A 21,951-nucleotide genomic window follows, 5' to 3' on the forward strand; every position below is an offset into this window, starting at 1 on the left:
GCTCTCAGTTCCTCCAATCAGATGCCTCCTTCTTTGAAAAGGCGGGAAGCCAGAAGAGAGTTTTTAATGGGAAAATGTGAATTAGGAATCCATTGTATTTTGTTTAGTGATTGAAAAAGTCACCTAGTCTGTGGAATCTGGTTCCTTTCACACTAGACGTTAAAAATGTTAGAAAGCTTAATCCTGTTTCCAGCCATTTAAGTGTGTATTTAGCTCAAGAAGAACTTGGCTAGGTTTGTATAAGCAATGCTCCTATAATTGGAAGATTTATTGAATTCCATAGAAAAAATCTGATTTGATTGCAGGAAGGAAAATGTCAAAACAGCCAATTTGAGAAAGATACCTTGTGTCTCTTCATTTTAAACTAATCCCCTCTCCTCTTTGCCTGAACAACTTATATCTACTGTAAGTTTTTCTACTGTCATCAGTCTTCTGATACCTTGCCTATTAGAAGACGACACAATACCTTTGACAGATTATTTGACAGTGGAAAGATTGCAGACAATTTTAAAATGTCTCCACCTTACATTTACCGCACACATCAACAGCCGGGTCTGAATAGATATGTGGTGAGAACAAGTAAACCTACATGATGTTTTTCTCTTCATGACCACAGCATTTATCAAAGTGATTTAAAATCAAACAGGTTCTTTGGACATATAGTCAGTGTTCTGATGTAGGGAATGAGCAGCCGTGTGCATAGCAAAGATCTACAAACAGCAAAATAATATGTTTAGATAATATGTTTCATTCATTTTGCTGGAGCGATATATACTGTACATTGAGATGATTCCCTGTTGTTCTTTTAACTCCACCAGAGGTAGATGAGGCCTTGGTTTAAAGTCGCTACAAAATCTGTGAAAGTGTGACACTCCCTCGGCTCTGCACTTAATGCTAGGATTCATGTTGTGATCAAAAATCTTGAGAAGAATTCAGATCACAACTTCTGACTCCACGTCTCCGGGGAATGAATTAAAAAAACTGTCAAACTCAATACGGTTCTTAGCAATTTACATGGTACATCAAACAAAAGTGCGGACACGTAATATCAGCATTTAGTTCTATTCCATGATCTGTTTTAGTTTAGAGATGCAGCATGAAAACACGCCCTTTGGCCCACTAAGTCCATCCCAACCATTGAACACCCTTCAAGCTAGTTCCATGTTATCCCACTTTCTCTTCCACTCCCTACGACTTTACGGAGGCCAATAAACATAATATCAACCCACATGTATTTTGGACGTGGGAGGAAACCGGAGCACATGGAGGAACTCTGGCGCGCATAGGGAGAATTAGCAAACTCCGCACATACAGCACTCAACGTCAGGCTCGAACCTGGGTCTCTGGCACTGTGAGGCAGCAGCTCTACCAGCTGTTGTACTGACTTCAGGCCTATTTTAAACCAATTCCCCATTACCGATAATCCCTCATCTCTATTTTCGCAGCACTTTGCAAATTAAATAAGTTTAACTAGGGTTTTGAAGGGTTTTGAAGAAGGGTTTCGGCCCGAAACGTTGTCTATTTCCTTCGCTCCATTGATGCTGCTGCACCCGCTGAGTTTCTCCAGCATTTTTGTGTACCTTCGATTTTCCAGCATCTGCAGTTCCTTCTTAAACAATTTAACTAGGATTGAATAAGTGACCATTTCTGTGTCAAATCAGTGAAATCCAATCGATCCTTTTATTTTGCGCCATGAGTCACCCTTGTCGCTTTGAAGTGATGTCCACGATGACGCCATTGCTGCTGCAATGTTTCTTCTAGCAGTTTGTACGTTCTCCCTGTGATTGCGTGTTTTTCTCGGGTTTCCTCCCACACTCCAAAGATGTACAGGCTTCGTTAAAAAATGTTAATTGTCCGTAGTGTCCATAGCGCAAAACCAATCCATTAATATCCAGGTTTGGAGGTTAATTGGCTTCGATAAATGTTTCCTAGTGTGTAGCATGCAAAAGTGAGATAACATAGGACTTGTGTACGGGTGATCGATGGTTCACATGGACTCGGTCGGCTGAAGGACCTGTTTCTATGCTGTATCTCTAAAACAAACAAAAAACAATCACAAACAAACATCATGATCAATGCCAGGAAAAATATCCATCTGACAACAAACCTCTTAAGTGTGCAAATATGCATATAATAATATTGTCATTGCACATAAGCGCAACGTGATTTGGTCATAACATAAATAACTAATAAAATTTGGATTTAGATATTGATATCCCGATGCCTGGCAGCGTATGTCTGAGACAGAGTTTAATGCAGTGGAGCGATGAATAAGGTGGCATTTGCCCTATATTATCTCTGCCAAACCAGTAAACCTTTAAGTTTACAAAGCAATTTCCAGATGCATAAAATGGATTTAACATGTTATTATGTGCACCTTGGGGAAAGTTTTGTATAGTCTTTGATTAAATCATAAACTTTCAAAGGGTTTATGATACATAGAAACATAGAAATTAGGTGCAGGAGTAGGCCATTCGGCCCTTCGAGCCTGCACCGCCATTTAATATGATCATGGCTGATCATCCAACTCAGTATCCCGTACCTGCCTTCTCTCCATACCCTCTGATCCCCTTGGCCACAAGGGCCACATCTAACTCCCTCTTAAATATAGCCAATGAACTGGCCTCAACTACCCTCTGTGGCAGAGAGTTCCAGAGATTCACCACTCTCTGTGTGAAAAAAGTTCTCTTCATCTCGGTTTTAAAGGATTTCCCCCTTATCCTTAAGCTGTGACCCCTTGTCCTGGACCTCCCCAACATCGGGAGCAATCTTCCTGCATCTAGCCTGTCCAACCCCTTAAGAATTTTGTAAGTTTCTATAAGATCCCCTCTCAATCTCCTAAATTCTAGAGAGTATAAACCAAGTCTATCCAGTCTTTCTTCATAAGACAGTCCTGACATCCCAGGAATCAGTCTGGTGAACCTTCTCTGCACTCCCTCTATGGCAATAATGTCCTTCCTCAGATTTGGAGACCAAAACTGCACGCAATACTCCAGGTGTGGTCTCACCAAGACCCTATACAACTGCAGTAGAACCTCCCTGCTCCTATACTCAAATCCTCTTGCTATGAAAGCCAACATGCCATTCGCTTTCTTTACTGCCTGCTGCACCTGCATGCCTACCTTCAATGTCTGGTGTACCATGACACCCAGGTCTCGCTGCATCTCCCCCTTTCCCAATCGGCCACCATTTAGATAATAATCTGCTTTCCCGTTTTTGCCACCAAAATGGATAACCTCACATTTATCCACATTAAACTGCATCTGCCAAACATTTGCCCACTCACCTAGCCTATTCAAGTCACCTTGCAGTCTCCTAGCATCCTCCTCACACCTAACACTGCCCCCCAGCTTAGTGTCATCCGCAAACTTGGAGATATTGCCTTCAATTCCCTCATCCAGATCATTAATATATATTGTAAATAGCTGGGGTCCCAGTACTGAGCCTTGCGGTACCCCACTAGTCACTGCCTGCCATTGTGAAAAGGACCCGTTTACTCCTACTCTTTGCTTCCTGTTTGCCAGCCAGTTCTCTATCCACATCAATACTGAACCCCCAATGCCATGTGCTTTAAGTTTGTATACTAATCTCTTATGTGGGACCTTGTCGAAAGCCTTCTGGAAGTCCAGATACACCACATCCACTGGTTCTCCCCTATCCACGCTACTAGTTACATCCTCGAAAAATTCTATAAGATTCGTCAGACATGATTTACCTTTCGTAAATCCATGCTGACTTTGTCCAATGATTTCACCACTTTCCAAATGTGCTGCTATCCCATCTTTAATAACTGAAATGATACAAGAAATGTATCTTTAGTATTGCACATGGACTACATATTTTGTGTAAAATTTGTTTACATTTGGCTCTGATGCCAGATTAATGATTCACCCCTCCTATTGAAATGCATGCACTCAACAGGAAGTTACTTATGACAAATTGTAACTTATCTAAAGCAAGTTCAATATCACATCTGTGCCTCCAAGAATCAGTGTCAATTGAAAGTTAAACGTTTCCTTACTAAGAGAGGGAGAATCAGGTAGTGATTTATTCCATTCTGCTCCTACAAATTATCCATTAATTATATATGGATTCTCAGTGGCAGAGGGAAGAGGGGTTTGATACACCTAAGTATGTCTTAGCTACCTGGGTACTTTCTGTGTCCCCGCATATACACCACCCTGCGTGTTCTGTTAACTTTATTCCTGTTGCTTTCTTTAGTACTGTTTAACCAAAGCTGATGCCAGACGAGATGCAGCCAGAGTAGCCCTGGTGAACTCTGTCTTCAACGAACAGCCATCTCGCATAATCACAATGGAATTCATCAGAAATAGCATGGAGGAAGCAATGGACTCAGTTTGTGTAAGTAGCTGCAAATGACATTGGTTTGATTTGTCATTAGTTGGCAACGTTGATTTAGAAAACTCTGACAGCTCTCGAGACAGTCACTCCTGAAACTCCTCACTGTTGCTCCCACTCTGTAGCCATAACATTTGTGGAAACATGGCCCAGATTTTGCAATTATAATGACAATGAAAGTGGCATCAGTAAACTGTGCAATTGATTGTACTTTTAAGATTTTCCTTCATCTGAAGGAAATCTCATGATAATCTCTTTAAATAAAAAGCTCAACGTTTCTTTCAATGATTATTTGCCCATCCATGGAATATGCTACATTGCAGCATAATCGAAAGAAATCATTATAATGACAAAAATAGGTGATAATAATTTACATATATGTATACATGTAAATTTACATATATGTATATATGTAAATAAGTTATATGGTTTGAAGACATAGTAATATAATATTTCAGGTCAGCTTTCCAATATTTACAAAGTGCTGGAATAACTTAGCAGGTTAGACAGCAGCTCTAAAGGACATGGAGAGATTACATTTTGGGTCAGGACCCTTCTTCAAAACCTTTTTTAGTCTGAAGAAGGCCCCCGACCCGAAGTGTCACCTATCCATGTCCTCCGGAGATGCTGCCTGACCCACTGAGTTACTCTGGCACTTTGAATTTTGCTCCAGATTCCAGCATCTGCAGTTCCTTGTTTTTTCCAATATTTACAATGGAAGGGGATTAAACTTCTACAGTCTGCACAAGAGTCCAAATCAGGAATTGAATACATAATGGCAGGCTAGAATCAATCACCAGCTGCTCGACTTTCTTTTCCATAGAAATGAAAGAAAACAAATAAGCTCATGATATTCAAGATTGCACCGCCAACTGATACATAGTGTTCAACATTAACTGTATGTATCATAATCCATCTCATTGCTAATGGAAAATATATATGGTGCACTAAATCCCACATAAATAAAATTACACTAAGTGGGACCCGTTGGGTCCTAGTCACACAGGAGGCCTGGTCCCCCAACGCAACCCATTCCCCAATGCAATATTCCACCACTCATCTAAAGCCCCTAACTGTGCAGGTGCGGCTCATTTCCTCTCATCCCCAAGCACTCCCTCCCCCTCCTCTTCATGTGTGGGAGGGGAGGAGGGGAGGGAAGGGGGGTGAGGCTGGACTGGGCTGGGTTGGGCGGGGCGGAGCCGCTTCCGGTCCCTCTGAAAATTGTGTCTGGTTGACCTCCTTCGGCCATCCAGAGCCTCCCTCAGCTGCGGGGAAGAGGCAATGGCGCAGGAAGGGGCGGAGGGGTGGAGGGGTGTGAGGCGCGGGGGGGGTGTAGGGGGGAGGGGTGTGAGGATCGGGGGTGGGTGTAGGAGGGGAGGTGTGTAAGGCGCAGGGGGGGTGTGGAGGGGCGGGGTGTGAGGAGCGGGGTGTGTGAGGCGGAGGGGTGTGAGGCGGAGGGGTGTGAGGCAGGGGCGAGCGAGGCGGGGGAGTGCGAAGCGGGGGGTGCATGGCGGGGAGGCATGATGCGGGGGGTGCGAGGCTTGGTGCACTCGCAGCAGAGGAGAACGGTGAGTACACTGGCGAAAAATCATATCGCTATCGCGTACCGTTTTTGCGCAAATTGAAAGACAGCTCAAACCGGAAGATAACAAGATCAGAGTTTTAGTTATGTATAGATTAACTTTAAATTATACCCAATTATTCAACCAAATTTTTCAGATAATTTGAGTATTGGCTGCAGACTATGATTCTTCTACTTTTTGTCACTTAAGATAACCAGTGCATTTAACATGCAAAATATTTGTCTTCTTGGAGATCCAAGTTGCTTGAATATCTTTCATTTTGATAGGTTAATAGGGTGGGGTGCCGTAAGGCTCGGTGCTGGGACCCCAGTTATTGACAATATATATTAACGATTAAGATGAGGGAATTAAATGTAACAACTCCAAGTTTGCAGATAACACAAAGATGGGTGGAAATGTGAGCTGCGAGGAGATGCTATGAGGCTGCAGGGTGACTGGGATAGGTTGGGTGAGTGGGCAGATGCATGGCAGATGCAGTATAAAATGGATAAATGTGAGGTTATCCACTTTACTGGCAAGAACAGGATGGCAGATTATTATCTGAATGGTGTCAAATTAGGAAAAGGGGAGGTGCAACGAGACCGAGGTGTACATCAGTCAATGAAAGTAAGCATGCAGGTAGTGATGAAAGCACTAATGGCATGTTGTCCTTCATTGCGAGAGGATTTGAGTTTCTGGGCAAGGAGGTCCTACTGCAGTTGTACAGGACCCTGGTGAGACCGCACCTGGAGTATTGTGTGCAATTCTGGTCTCGTAATTTGAGGAAGAACATTATTGCTATTGAGGGAGTGCATCATAGGCTCACCAGGTTAATTCCCGGGATGACAGGACCGACATATGATGAAAGAATGGGTCGACTAGGCTTGTATTCACTGGAATTTAGAAGGATGAGAGGAGATCTTACAGAAACGTATATAATTTCTTAAAGGATTGGACAGGCTAAATGCAGGAAAAATGTTCCCGATGTTGGAGGAGTCCAGAACCCGGGTTCACTGTTTAATAACAAGGGGTAGGCCATTTAGGACTGAGAAGAGGAAAAACCTTTTCACCAGGTAGTGGAGGCCAATTGAAGAGAGAGTTAGATTTAGCTCTTAGGGCTAAAGGAATCAAGGGATATGGGGAAAATGCAGGAACTTTAGATGACCAGCCAAGATCATATTGTATGGCGGTGCTGGCTCGAAGGGGTGAATGACCTACTCCTGCATCTATTTTTCTGTGTTTCTATGATATCAAATACAATCTAACAAATCTTGTTTTCAATTTTACAAGGGCAGTACCAAGGATGCCCTGGATCCAAGCACAAGTATTGGGGCTTATTACCGCATGCTGGAGGCAAATAGAGGAAAAACAATGTTGGAATTTCAGGTAACTTCAGTATCATTCCGTGGCATTAACTTTTCCTAACTTTTTGCCACCACTTCTTTTCATTACTATGAGACAGCAGAGTCTTACTGGAAACAATGGGCCATATCTAAGTGTAGACTCATGGTAAGTATGCAAATGAGGTGAAAAGATGATTCCCAGATTTCCGTATCTGTTTCCTGAATATGTGACTGTGTGATGTCAAGAAAAATTATTGCTGTTACATGAGCAACTTTCTTAGTAGCCTTCCACTTGTTTGGAAAGTTCTTCACAGGTCAGTTTTCTTTCTGTTATCATTTAATGTTTTACTGGTGCTCCAACTAATTAACTTAGGAATTATCACATAGTCTTCATGTGGAAGACTGTGGTATAAGACAGAATCATACTTCTTTGCAGCATGAATTGTCAATACACCCACCTATTACGTATGCTGTTCTGAGACGGTACATTGACATCAAAGTGATTGTGTAGAGAAACAGCAATGAGAAGGCTCTTTGGTCCACTATGTCCTTGCTGAGCAACCATCAGTCATTCACACAAGTTCTATGTTATCCCACTTTTGTATCCACACCCTACAAACAAGGGACAACTTACAGAGGCCAATTGACCTACATGTTTCTTGCACCACTTTATATTACTGGCAGCTTCAGATCAGGCATTGTGGCGAATTGTGAGAGGTTTGAGATCATGGGGCAGGAAGCACAAAATTACCAATGTGTAAAGAACCTATTTCTACAAGTCCTCAGAGATACAAGATCACATTCGGACTTCTTCAATAAGCATCATGTTGGCAGTCTTGAATCGTCAAAGGCTTTAATAACATAATCGGCGATTATCATTGGGAGCAGAATATAATAGAATAGAATAGAATACTTTATTGTCACAGTGAAAATCGTTGATTGCATACCTTGCCACGGTATACAAATAGTTGCCCATTACAGTGTTACAGATTCCTCCCCCCCCCCCCCGGATGACCATTAGCCACATTCTTATGCCTACAATGCAGTTACAGAGATAGGTTGAAGTTACAGAGATAGGTTTGAATAAGTTAGGTCTTTATTCTCTGGAGCGCAGAAGGTTAAGGGGGGACTTGATAGAGGTCTTTAAAATGATGAGAGGGATAGACAGAGTTGATGTGGACAAGCTTTTCCCTTTGAGAATAGGGAAGATTCAAACAAGAGGACATGACTTCAGAATTAAGGGACAGAAGTTTAGGGTAACATGAGGGGGAACTTCTTTACTCAGAGAGTGGTAGCGGTGTGGAATGAGTTCCCAGTGGAAGTGGTGGCGGCAGGTTCATTGGTATCATTTAAAAATAAATTGGATAGGCATATGGATGAGAAGAGAATGGAGGGTTATGGTATGAGTGCAGGCAGGTGGGAATAAGGGAAAAAAGTTGTTCGGCACGGACTTGTAAGGCCGAGATGGCCTGTTTCCGTGCTGTAATTGCTATATAGTTATATGGTTACAAAATGATGCTACTTCTCAACCAGTGAGTCGTTCTGGATGCCAGCTCCCAGCGATCTTTGCCATATTTCTCACGTTGCTACTGAACACAGCATTAGATAAATCAGGAAGAAAATATGCTGTGTTCTAGGATTATCATATGGAGCAAATACACAGTATCATTTTGACATATTCATGTTTGGGATCTGGGCACTTAATGCTCCAACACTAATTGTCATTTAGAAGGTGGTGATGAGATGCCTTTTGAACTGCTGAGAGCTTTTGGTGAAGAGACTCCCATGGTGATGTTGGGCAGGAATTTCCAGGAATTAGACCCAGCAGCCATGAAGAACCACTAACCACACTTCCAACTCAGAATGGTGTGCGACTTGGAGGGGAACATGCGAGTGGTGATATCAGTGCAATTGCTGCCATTGTCCATCTTGGTGGCACAGTTCAAATGTTTGGGGGATGCTGTTAGAATTCATGCCTGGATGAGTAACTGCTGTGCATTTTGTAGATGGTACACATTGTTGTGCAAGAGTCAGTTTCTTTGCAAATTAACAAAAAAGCTTACAAAACAGATTAATCAGTGTCTTTGCACCTAAAATGGCCTAATTTCTGGAGCCATCATGGAGATTTGCAAACAATCACAATACCATATAACCATATAACCATATAACAATTACAGCACGGAAACAGGCCATCTCTCGCCTTCTAGTCCGTGCCGAACACATAATCTCCCCTAGTCCCATATACCTGCGCTCAGACCATAACCCTCCATTCCCTTCCCATCCATATAACTATCCAATTTATTTTTAAATGATAAAAACGAACCTGCCTCCACCACCTTCACTGGAAGCTCATTCCACACAGCTACCACTCTCTGAGTAAAGAAGTTCCCCCTCATGTTACCCCTAAACTTCAGTCCCTTAATTCTCATGTCATGTCCCCTTGTTTGAATCTTCCCTACTCTCAGTGGGAAAAGCTTTTCCACGTCAACTCTGTCTATCCCTCTCATCATTTTAAAAACCTCTATCAAGTCCCCCCTTAACCTTCTGCGCTCCAAAGAATAAAGCCCTAACTTGTTCAACCTTTCTCTGTAACTTAGTTGCTGAAACCCAGGCAACATTCTAGTAAATCTCCTCTGTACCCTCTCTATTTTGTTGACATCCTTCCTATAATTAGGCGACCAAAATTGTACACCATACTCCAGAATTGGCCTCACCAATGCCTTGTACAATTTTAACATTACATCCCAACTTCTATACTCAACACGTAGAAGGTTGCAACAATGACTATTTCCGTTAGACAGTGTGGAAACTTTTGTGAGCAGGGTAATCTTCCACCACACATATTTTTTTTTAAGTGCAAAGAATTCTAAAAACCTGATTTGCTCAGAACTTGACTTCTGCTACTATTTTCCAATGATTTGGGTAATTTCAAGGAAACTATGCAGAATAAATCTGTGTTTCCTAACCTAAGACGAGTCAAGTGTATTGTCATGCTCAAGTATGATGAATTACTAAAACAATGAAAACCTTACTAGTATTGGACCTTTGTCCTGCAATAGAGAAAAAATGGTTCTTCTTATTAGAAAAGCACAATTTCTTATTTTGACAAAATAAATAACCTATGTTGCTCAAGTCTATAATTTATTATTTCTATTCTGCAATGTAGAAATTGCATTTCTATGAGGTTGCACAGAATGGAAGCTTGGAGGTTATTTTCACTGGAAAGAAAGTTTAGAATACAGGCTCATCATCTCAGGCAAAAGATCAAGAGATAAACATTAAAAGTCTAATGAAACATCTAATTTATTTCAAATTTCTGCCTCAGAAGCCTTTATATGCTCAGTGCTGAGATTGCTAGAATTTTAGGCCCTATAGACAACAGGTGCAGGAGCAGGTCATTCAGTCCTTCGAGCCAGCACAGCCATTCAATGTGATCATGGCTGATCATCCACAATCAGTGCCCCGTTCCTGCCTTCTCCCCATATCCCCTGACTCCGCTATCTTCAAGAGCCCTATCTAGCTTTCTCTTGAAAGTATCCAGTGAACTGGCCCCCACCGCCCTCTGAGGCAGAGAATTCCACAGACTCACAACGCACTGAGGTAATCAAGGGATAGACAGGGAATGTGATGTCAAATATGTCAAATTCTGACTGAACATTGGCGAATACTCAATTTTCTCTTTTTTTCCCCCCCAGGAATTGATGACAGTCTTTCAACTGTTACACTGGAATGGAAGCTTGAAAATTCTGAGAGAAAGGAAGTGTTCCCGACAGGTAAAGCCTTGGATATCGAGGAAGGCACAAAGAAACGATTTGCAGATGATTTTACTACAGGAAGCTAAAGATTTTTTTAAATTATTGGAATCCCAGAAAGTAACTTACATGGGCTGGAAATACACTGGTGAGACCAAGCGTAGGCTTGGCGATCGCTTCGCCCAACACCTCCGCATACTTCGCAATAACCAACCCGATCTCCCGGTGGCTCAGCACTTCAACTCTCCCTCCCATTCTGTATCCGACCTTTCTGTCCTGGGCCTCCTCCATGGTCAGAGTGAATCCCACCGCAAATTGTAGAACAACACCTCATATTTCGCTTGGGTAGTTTACACCCCAGCGGTATGAACATTGACCTCCAGTTTCAGGTAGTCCTTGCTTTCTCCTTCCTTCCCCTCCCCTTCCCTGCTCTCCCACAGCCCACTGTCTCCGCCTCTTCCTTTCTTCTTCCCCCCCCCCCAGCCCCTCATCAGTCTGAATAAGGGTCTCGACCCGAAACGTCACCTATTCCTTCGCTCCATAGACGCTGCCTCACCCGCTGCGTTTTTCCAGCATTTTTGTCTACCTTACATGGGCTGGAAATGCTCCTTACATTAAACCATCATTGCCACTAATTTAGTTTATCATTAGTCTGTTGCCTGACCTTTGCAGATTTGTTGAACCCACTGCTGCATTTCCTTGAACTTTGATCGACTCCTTCAAATTATATCTGCTGTATCCTTTCCTTGTTAATGAATGAATAAGGTGTACATCTTTCTCAATTTTACACACAGCAAAGACTAGCATTGACTTGTCATATGTCCCAATCTTCATCCAGATACTACTTCAAGCATTCAGCTTTAGAATCGTAATGCCTTTCAAGGCTCCAAACATAGTATTCTACAGCTGTAACATGACGATCCAACTCCTGTACTCAATACCCTGACCGATGATGGCAAACATGCCAAATGCCTTCTTCAATACCTGTCCACCTATGTCACCACCTTCATGGAATGATGTACCTTCACTCCTAGTTATTTCTGTTTTCTAACACTCCCCAAGACTCTACCATTTATTGTGTAAGTCCTGCCCTGGTTTATTCAGCTCAAATGCAACACGTTGCATTCATCTGATGTCCAGCTGCTATTCTTCTGCCCATTGGCCCAGTTGAGAAAATTCCTATTGTAATTGTAGATAACTTTCTTCACTGATCACTAAACCACAAGTTTTATCATACCCGTCACAACTGTCACATTATGCAGTATAAGATTCATATGTTGCCTTAAAATACATCCCCATTTGTACAGTTCGCTATATTGTGAGGTTATCCATTTTGGTGGCAAAAACAGGAAAGTAGACTATTATCTGAATGGTGGCCGATTAGGAAAAGGGAAGATGCAGCGAGACCTGGGTGTCATGGTACACAGTCATTGAAAGTAGGCATGCAGGTGCAGCAGGCAGTGAAGAAAGTGAATGGTAAGTTAGCTTTCATAGCAAAAGGATTTGACTATAGGAGCAGGGAGGTTCTACTGCAGTTGTACAGGGTCTTGGTGAGACCACACCTGGAGTATTGCGTACAGTTTTGGTCTCCTAATCTGAGGAAAGACATTCTTGCCATAGAGGGAGTACAGAGAAGAAGGTTCACCAGACTGATTCCTGGGATGTCAGGACTTTCATATGATGATAGACTGGATAGACTCGGCTTGTACTCGCTAGAATTTAGAAGATTGAGGGGGGATTTTATAGAAAGTTACAAAATTCTTAATGGGTTGGACAGGCTAGATGCAGGAAGATTGTTCCCAATGTTGGGGAAGTCCAGAAGAAGGGGTCACAGTTTAAGGATAAGGGGGAAGTCTTTTAGGACCGAGATGAGAAGAACTTTTTTCACACAGAGAGTGGTGAATCTCTGGAACTCTCTGCCACAGAGGGTAGTTGAGGCCAGTTCATTGGCTATATTTAAGACGGAGTTAGATGTGGCCCTTGTGGCTAAGGGGATCAGAGGGTATGGAGCGAAGGCAGGTACGGGATACTGAGTTGGATGATCAGCCATGATCATATTGAATGGCGGTGCAGGATGGAAGGGCCGAATGGCCTACTCCTGCACCTATTTTCTACGTTTCTATGTTTGTGCCAGCAAATTGTGTTCTGCCTCCAACATTAATTATAATGAATAAATTTCAGAACCAAATATATGAAGCATAGATGCAACTGCATAGCAGGTTTAATGCCATTAACTGGCGATTAGTTTTCCAGACAATGCATTTTAACAACAGCACAGTTGCATGTAAAGTATGATTTATGTATTTATGCATCTTATTATAAATGCACTCAATACATGACAGTAAGAAATGCAAAAAGTGAAATTAGAATCACAGAATCACTACTTTATAAATATGCGATGTGAAACATGACTGTTATAATCTTCATTTACATTATGACCTTGTTAAAAAGTTATATAACATAATGTTATACAACATTATGTCATGAGTGAGCTACTTATTTTTAAAGGTATTCTTTTATCCTCTGCAGGATGTAATTTCGTATTACTCCAATCAAGCTCTGGATGATTGTTTGAGAAGTCAGATGGCACTAGATTGGCTTATGAAGGAAAATAAAACACCAGGAATTATCTCCGTGGAGCTCCAATCTACACTCAAAGACCTAGAGAGAGCCAGGGAAACTGGCCGTGAGTTGCGGTTCCACAAAGAACGGAAAGAAATTCTGATGCTGTCTCTCAGTCAGATTGGATCAGAATCCAACAATCATCAAATGTGTGAACAGACTTTATGTGATTTTAATTTGTTGGGTTTGTGCAACATAATGCAATTTATTCAGGAAAGGAATTTATAAAGGTAATTTATAATTTATAATATTGTGATTTTCTTGGTACAATGAAACTCGACTTAACACAAAAATGATCAGCGACCAACCCCTGAATTGCTTTGGAGACTGTTATGACCTGAATTAGGAGTTGTAATGAGTCATGGCGGTAATATGTCTTTTAATTAATCCAGGAATAATCTGCACAAAGAAATTCAGTGAGTGTGAATATTCAACATGATTTATTTATCCTATTAATTATTCATGTTATTATGTTTACATTATCATTGATATGTTAATTGTGTCATAAATGCATCTTGCTTCACATAATAAAATGTAAATTTGATAGATTAGCAAAGGTTTCAAGCAAAACCAAATCGAGTTTATTGCATATGCACGTGACTAGTGAAGCACAGGTACAATAAAAATCTTGCTGGCAGCAGCATCTTGGGCAAACAGACATACAACACTCAAAAACAAAAAACGTACATAAACTATACTGCGCGAAAAGAAAGAGACTTTGCAAAAAAACAAAAAAAATATATATATTAGTACAAAGCAAAATGATAAAAACAAGTCCATTGAAGTACAAAAGGTGGTCTATAGTGTTATTTGTGAGGTTGGATTTTGTGTTTGAGAACCTGATGGTTGTAGGAAAGTAGGTGTTTCAGAAGCCATTGGGACGAGGTTTCTGTGTGTCCTAGGTTAGCAGTGAGAACGGTTGGTGGGATCCTTAATTTTAGATGCCACCTTCTTGAGGCAATGCAATGCTTTTCATGGAGATGGAAAGCCTCAATGCGATGCTTTTCATGGTGGGGAAGGCTGTGCCGTGATGGTCTGGGCTGAGTCCACCACTCTATGGAGCCGCTTACATTCCTGTGCATTGGAATTTGCTTATGAGGGCATTTTGCAACCAGTCAGGATACATTCCACAGTGCACCTGCAGAAGTTTGTTAGAGTATTCAATGACAAGCTAAATCACTTCAAACTTCTAACAAAGTAAAGGCACTGGCACTTTATATTTAAGTGCTTATTTAAGAGAATTTGGCTAAGGGGATTATGGAGAGAAGGCAGGTACGGGATTTGGATGATCAGCCTGATTACAAAATGGCGGTGCAGGCTCGAAGGGCAATGGCCTACTCCTGCATAATTTCTATGTTTATTTCTAGAATAGTATGTTCTTTGCACCCTGAATTACAAAATGGAAACAGACCATTTTATCTAACTAGTATGTGTTTAACCACAGTGTGAGCATTAGACATAATCCATTTACCCACTACTTGTGATCATAGCCCGCGGGAGGAACTGTTCCTGATGAAACTGCTCTATGTGTCTATCACGGTATAACTAATGCAAGCTCCATGCAATATCACACAGTACCCCATATCTACCACCTCTTTGAATGGTTAAAAGAGATAGCTCAAAATGTGTTTCCCATTAGTCCGAATGCGCTATGAAAATTTACTGTGAATTATATGTAATGATCCCTCCCTAAAGATATTCATCTATTAAAATGAATATCTTTTTTGCTTGCTTGCATTCAAAGGGATTCTGTAATATGCTTGAGGATAAGGATGCATTTCACTTTTGGTGGCCTTTAACTTCTCAACGTTGTTTAATTTTTTTTTAATTGCAATCCTTAGGCTTTAATCACTGACAGGTTCTTTGCTGCCATGATTTCCCATTTTGCACTATCACACCTTTCAGCCCTATATCAAACTGTAAAAATGCCAAAGGATCAATACGAGCTGCCTCCTGTTACCATGGCTACAAACAAGTACAAGGGAGAAAGGAATTAGAGTTAAATGTTTTTATACCATTAGCGAAGTAATATCCAACATGATTAGTTAACATTAAAAAAAAACTTGTTTAATATTAAATATCTGCAAAACCGTTTGACATTAGCCTGGAGGCCTAGATTTAATATAAAAACTCAATGTTTTCCAGGGAAATAATTTTTACATGTTAAATATATTTGCAATTCGCCCTTGAAACTTCATTTAATTGTTTATGTCCAATGCAAATACAGAAATGTAATGTTTAAAGAACAAAGATCAAAAATTACTTTTTTGCTTTACACGCTCAGACATAATCGGGGACATTGTCCAGTTTACAACTGTTTTGATGAAATTGGTGAGATTTTGCTTACTCACTCGGTCAACCTCCATGACCGTGATCCAAATATGTATCTCAGAAGGCAGGAGCCCAAGTTCCCTCAACCTACATGTGAATGAACATTATCTCAGATGTCCTCCCGACTGCATATAAAGGATCTAATTACATTATTTTTAATAATCGTAGGATGCTATCACCAGCATCCTGTCCAATAGTTATTCCCCAATGAATATCATAAGAAAGTATCACCTCATCAGTATCACATTGCTGATTATAGATTCTTGCTCTGTGTAAATTAGCTGCTGGGCTTCCCGCAATAGTAGTTTAACTGTGGAAGTACTTTATTACTTATAGGATGGTGAGCCAATGAAATATATTATTATTTCTCTCTGTCAGATATAGGATGCATATATTATGTAGATGAAGAAAATCACCAATTATTGGTGAAGAGCCATGGAGCCTTAGCTTGGACTCCACTGAGAAGTGGCTTGAGTAGACTTTGCTGAGCCACATGAGTCACTTCATCCCATGCATTGCTATTTTCACACACATTGAACGTGGGGTTAACTGGATCCAAAATAAAAGGTCTGAAATTGAAACAAATAATATCATTTTTTTTCAGATAATAGCATTTCTAACATTTATAACCAAGTATTCTTGGCAATTATGCCAAAATCTTCTCACATCATGGGAAGGATTTTAATTCACAAACTAGTGGTAGGCAAATTAGAGGTAGGCATTTAAGCAAATAGGGACACAAGGCTTTTAAGAAGAAGGAAAATTGGAAACTGAGGACACAAGAGACTGCAAATGCAGGAGATTTGAGCAAAATACAAAGTGCTGGAGGAACTCAGTGGGTCAGGCAGCATTTGTGAAGGAAACTGGAAAGGCAATGTTCAAATTGGGACCATTCTTCAGAATGATGGAAACACTGGAAACTGCTGTTTGGCCAGGTAAGCTATTGACCATCCCCCTACCTGGAGTGGCAATATTGAATAATGGTGTCTAATTTAATGACATATGGTAATAAATGATCATTACAAGCAAGCACAATGCTACACATCCTCTAAATAAGGTATTGAACTCATTTTACTTTTGCTTTGTAGTGAAGTGGTCAATCTGACTCATGCTCTGTAGGTTAGACTGACTGCAGTTGTTAGGTTGGTGTGGATGAAGTCAGGTATTCCATGTTGCTTCTTCCACTAGCCAACACAAGACCAGTTTAAGGGATTTTGCAGCTCAAGCAATAATGACTGCAGTAGAGCAGTAGCTCCACTCAACAACCAAAATTCTGTAACCTGCTTTTGCTCTGATATTTTATTTCATTCTTCACGTTTGAATTATAATGTTTAAAGGGCCTGTCCCATGAGCATGCGACTCCATGCGGCAAGCGCGACCTAACGTGGTCGCTTGAGCCGTACGGCCTCGCGGGCCCGGTCCCACTTCGATCACCGGAGCCGTATGGAGTTGTGCGGAGCTGGTCCCGACATCGTGCGGGGCTCCGAAAAACTGACCGTGTTCAAAAATTCCGCGCGTCAACGGCCTGCCGGCCCGCAGCCGCCTCGACGCCGTACGCACCGCCTCAACGGGCTTGCGCAGCGTCTCGACGGCGTACGCAGCGTCTTAACGCCGTACATCATGCGCGAACTCCCGCGGACTTCGCTCGAACTTCACGTCACTCACTCGACCTCCGCGCGGCCCCCGCTTCTGTTTTGGTCGCGCTCGCCGCATGCAGGCGCATGCTGGTGGGACCGGCCCTGTACGGGGATCACTCGACCTCCGCGCAGCCCCCGCTTCCGGTTTGGTCGCGCTTGCCGCATGCAGGTCGCATGCTCGTGGGACAGGTCCTTTATTCTTAATTGTTTACTGTATATCGTGTTGGTACTTGCGAGCAAAGCACCAAGGCAAATTCATTGTATGTTTACATACTTGGCTAATAAAATATATTCAATTCAATTCAATAAGGGCAATGGACAGAATCTACATTTCTGTTTTCCTCAATAATTTCTCCAAGTGATAATCAATAATATAGTTGGGGCATAGCATATGGTTTCTTTGTTCAATCTGTTTGCATGAGGCTTCTAATGAATGCTAAAGATTATTAGACCGCACCCAACTTCCTAATAATTATATTAACTGGGCGAAATGTAATACTACAGAAAGAAGTCAGTTCCACTGATTGCATCTGCACATATTTACTATTATACATTTTAATGCAGCACATTTAGATTTTATTTGCCCTAAATGAGAGCAGTGCCCAATTTACATCAGCACAAATTCCCGCTGTTGTTCACTGGTTGCTGGTTACTTACCTGCTTTCTTTTTGAAGAACTTTCTTCACAATAGAGAAGTTTTTGTCATAATGATCGCACCAGATGATGAGAATATCACTGTAATTTACTAGGCATTTGAGTACCGCTCGGAGACCTTGAACCAAACTAAAAAATATGGGTTTTCCTGCCAGCTGCCAAACATAGATGGTTATCAGCTCCATGGCATAGGAAGAAGGCAGCCTCCGAAATCTGTGAATAACATTAACCTGGCTTGGTAAATTCAGAACGATAAAACATCTTTGTTAATGGCCACAATGATTATAGCTCCATTTAAACCATTATTCATTAATAGTTATATTAGATAGATGGTCAAATTAATCATGTTTTAACTTGTGGAATACATCATAACTTTAAGTAATCACTTTTAATATAATTATATAACATTGTGAGTTTTCCTACCCTGTGTTCTTAAATATGGTCACAAAATAGAATGCCATGTAGTAATACAGTTTGGAAACAGGCTCTTCGGCCCAACTTGCCCATGCCAACCAACATGTCCCATCTCCACTAGTCCCACATGTCTGTGTGTGGCCATATTCGTCTAAACCTATCCTATCCATGTACCTGTCCAAATATATTTTAAATGTAGTGAATGTATCTGCCTCAACTACTTCCTCGAGCAGCTTGTTCAATATACCAACACCCTTTGTATAAAAAAGTTGCCTCTCCTATTAAATCTTACCTCTCTCACCTTAAATCTATGTACTTTGGTTCTTGATGCCCCTACCCTAGGTAAAGAAATTCTGTGCATTTACCTTATTTATTCCAAATGATAAAAGTAGAAAAAGGGTTTGTCATCACAGTTTCTACTCATTCGACATGTCTCCAATGACTTTAAACTTCTACAGATGCACTGTTTAAAACATGTAAAGCATCACAAGATGGTTTGGTAACATCTTAAGGATAAGGGGGAAATCCTTTAAAACCGAGATGAGAAGAACTTTTTTCACACAGAGAGTGGTGAATCTCTGGAACTCTCTGCCACAGAGGGTAGTTGAGGCCAGTTCATTGGCTATATTTAAGAGGGAGTTAGATGTGGCCCTTGTGGCTAAGGGGATCAGGGGGTATGGAGAGAAGGCAGGTACGGGATACTGAGTTGGATGATTAGCCATGATCATATTGAATGGCGGTGCAGGCTCGAAGGGCCGAATGGCCTACTCCTGCACCTAATTTCTATGTTTCTATCTCTGCCCGAGAATACAAGAAATTACACAGAGTTGTAAATGCAGTCCAATCAATCACCCAAATCAGTGCCACACCCCTCCCCTCAACGCCATCACTCCATCTTCATTTCATTTAGTCTCAGGAAAGCATCCAAACTAATCAAAGACCACTTACACCCCAGTTATTCCCTCTTTTCCAGAAGATACAAAGGCTTGAAAGCCCATACCACCAGATTCAGAAACAGCATCTTCCTCACTGTTATCAGAGTATTGATGGTTCTCTCATAACCCTGTGTGTAGCTCCGATCTCCCAACCTATCTTATTAAGATCCTTGCAATTTTTGTATCTACACAAGTTTCCCCAATAACTGTAACGTTATAATGCTGTTAACACCATGTTTTGCAGTATGGTATTTTTCTCTTTGCACTACCTGTTGTACTTGTGTATGTCTTGACTGTATCCTTAGAATAAAGGGGAGGTCATTTAAGACTGAGGTGAAAAAACATTTTTTCACCCATAGAGTTGTGAATTTATGGAATTCCCTGCTACAAAGAGCAGTGGAGGCCAAATCACTGGATGGATTTAAGAGAGAGTTAGATAGAGCTCTAGGGGCTAGTGGAGTCAAGGGATATGGGGAGATGGCAGGCATCGGTTATTGATAGGGGACGATCAGCCATGATCACATTGAATGGCGGTGCTGGCTCGAAGGGCCGAATGGCCTCTTCCTGCACTTATTTTCTATGTTTCTATTTTTCATGTAGATAGACACAAAATGCTGGAGTAACTCCGCGGGACAGGCAGCATCTCTGGAGAGAAGGAAGGGGCGATGTTTTGGGTCGGGACCCTTCTTCAAACTTAAGACTATTCATGTATAGTATGATTTGACTGTATAACTTATTTGAGGTGAAAGTGTTACTGATATTGTAGGTTTTGTTGAAAATGGTGGACAGAATTAAGATAAGAATAAGGCAAGATGTTTAATATTTCTCCTTGCAGTTCCTAGATTTATTTTTTACTGTGTCTTTTAGGGGGAGCATTTATGGTAGTCAGTGGAGTGGTATGATCCTCCTGTCAGATGTGGGGAATCAGGCAGCAGTTATATGTCCCTAATGACTATGTCAGCAAGACTGTGTTCAGCTGCAGTACCACTCAGACCGCGTTGATCTATTGCAGCAGCAGCTGAAGAACATACAGTAGGCAGAGAGGGTCATAAATAATTTCAGGGAGGTGGCTACACTAAAGGTTCAGCCAAATAGATGGGTGACTGGCAGGAGAGGCAAGCAGCTAGTGCACGAGTCTCCTGTTGCTATCTCCATCTCAAACTAGTGTATCATTTTGTACACTATTGGGGAGGGGTGATGTGTGTAAAGAAGAGTCATTTACACTCTGTGGCTTTACTCCAGTTTATTCATACTGTACATACATTACTGCACTAGCTGTACGTGGTCTGTCACGGGAACTAGAGAGAGATCAGTGGGTGGGGAGGTTGTAATTATACTTGTGATTTGGGGAGTGGTTAGTAGTGGTGAGGTCACTATGTTAAAGGTGCACACATGTCATCTACAATGTGGATGCTCACTCAGGGGCAAATAGTAGCAACAGCCAGCAGAGTGCACCACATCTATCAGTATTGGACATGCAGGATAGGGCTACGTCTAGGCAAGCAATGTTGATGGGGCTCATACAGGTATTTCTGTGGCTGCAAACAGGAATCCAGGATGGTGTGTTGCCTCCATGGTATTGGGGTCAAGGATGTCTCTTAGCAGGCATAGGACATTCTGAGAACGAATGATGAGCAGCCTGGGGTCGATGACCATATTAGTACCAATGAAGTGAGTAGGAAGAGAGATGAGATCCTGCAGAGAGAATGTGGCCAGTTAGGTAGTAAATTAAAGAGATCTGAGAGGTAATTTCTTCATGCAAAGGATGGTGCATTAATGGGACGAACTGTCGGAGGAAGCTGCAGAGTTGAGTACAATGGTGATGTTTTTAATTCATTCAGACAGGTACATGAATATGTTTGGAGAGGTATGTGCCTAACACACACTCTCACCAACCTCTATAGATGCACCATGAAAAACATTTAGGCTTGGTTTGGGAACAGCTTCATCCAAGACTGCAAAAAAATTGCAAAAAAATTGCAGCAAATTGTGGACGCAGCCCAGGCAATCACACACAACAACCTCCCTTCCATTGACTGCATTTATACCTCATGCAATCTCAGCAAGGCCAGCACTATAATCAAGGACAAGTCGCGTGCTGGCCACTCCCTCGTCTCCCCTCTCCCATTGGGCAAAAGGTATAGAAGTGTGAAAATGCACACCTCTAGTTTCAGTGACAGTTTCTTCCCAGCTGTTACCTGACAACTGAATCATCCAACCACAGCTAGAGAGCAGTGCTGAACTACTCATTGGTGACCCTCGGACTATCTTTGATCAGACTTTACTGGCTTTACCTTGCACTAAACGTTATTCCCTTATCATGTATCATGTATCTATAATAG

At 41.6% G+C, this 21,951-nt stretch overlaps 2 protein-coding genes across 5 annotated transcripts in view; one reads left to right on the plus strand and one right to left on the minus strand.

Annotated features, from left to right (window-relative positions):
* Nucleotides 1-14,853, plus strand: part of LOC129695871 (protein limb expression 1 homolog) — a 40,669-nt gene extending 25,816 nt beyond the window's left edge. The window contains exons 3-6 of the mRNA XM_055633283.1: nucleotides 4,222-4,362; nucleotides 7,212-7,307; nucleotides 10,960-11,037; nucleotides 13,546-14,853. Coding sequence (XP_055489258.1) covers nucleotides 4,222-4,362; nucleotides 7,212-7,307; nucleotides 10,960-11,037; nucleotides 13,546-13,866 — 636 coding nt within the window. The 3' untranslated portion in view covers nucleotides 13,867-14,853. The remainder of the gene's footprint in view (nucleotides 1-4,221; nucleotides 4,363-7,211; nucleotides 7,308-10,959; nucleotides 11,038-13,545) is intronic.
* Nucleotides 14,854-15,806: 953 nt separating this feature from the next.
* LOC129695872 (2'-5'-oligoadenylate synthase-like protein 2) overlaps nucleotides 15,807-21,951 on the minus strand; it is a 28,307-nt gene continuing 22,162 nt past the window's right edge. For 3 of the 4 annotated variants that reach the window (XM_055633285.1, XM_055633284.1, XM_055633287.1), the window contains 2 exons: nucleotides 18,264-18,473; nucleotides 15,807-16,538 (listed from right to left, as the gene is read on the minus strand). In XM_055633285.1, coding sequence (XP_055489260.1) covers nucleotides 16,382-16,538; nucleotides 18,264-18,473 — 367 coding nt within the window. In that variant the 3' untranslated portion in view covers nucleotides 15,807-16,381. Of the gene's footprint in view, nucleotides 16,539-18,263; nucleotides 18,474-19,845; nucleotides 21,305-21,951 lie in introns of those variants that run through there. The other variant, XM_055633286.1, reaches the window with a different exon arrangement.

The sequence above is a fragment of the Leucoraja erinacea genome, chromosome 3 (assembly GCF_028641065.1).
Source record: "Leucoraja erinacea ecotype New England chromosome 3, Leri_hhj_1, whole genome shotgun sequence".
NCBI classification, from domain to species: Eukaryota; Metazoa; Chordata; class Chondrichthyes; order Rajiformes; family Rajidae; genus Leucoraja; species Leucoraja erinaceus.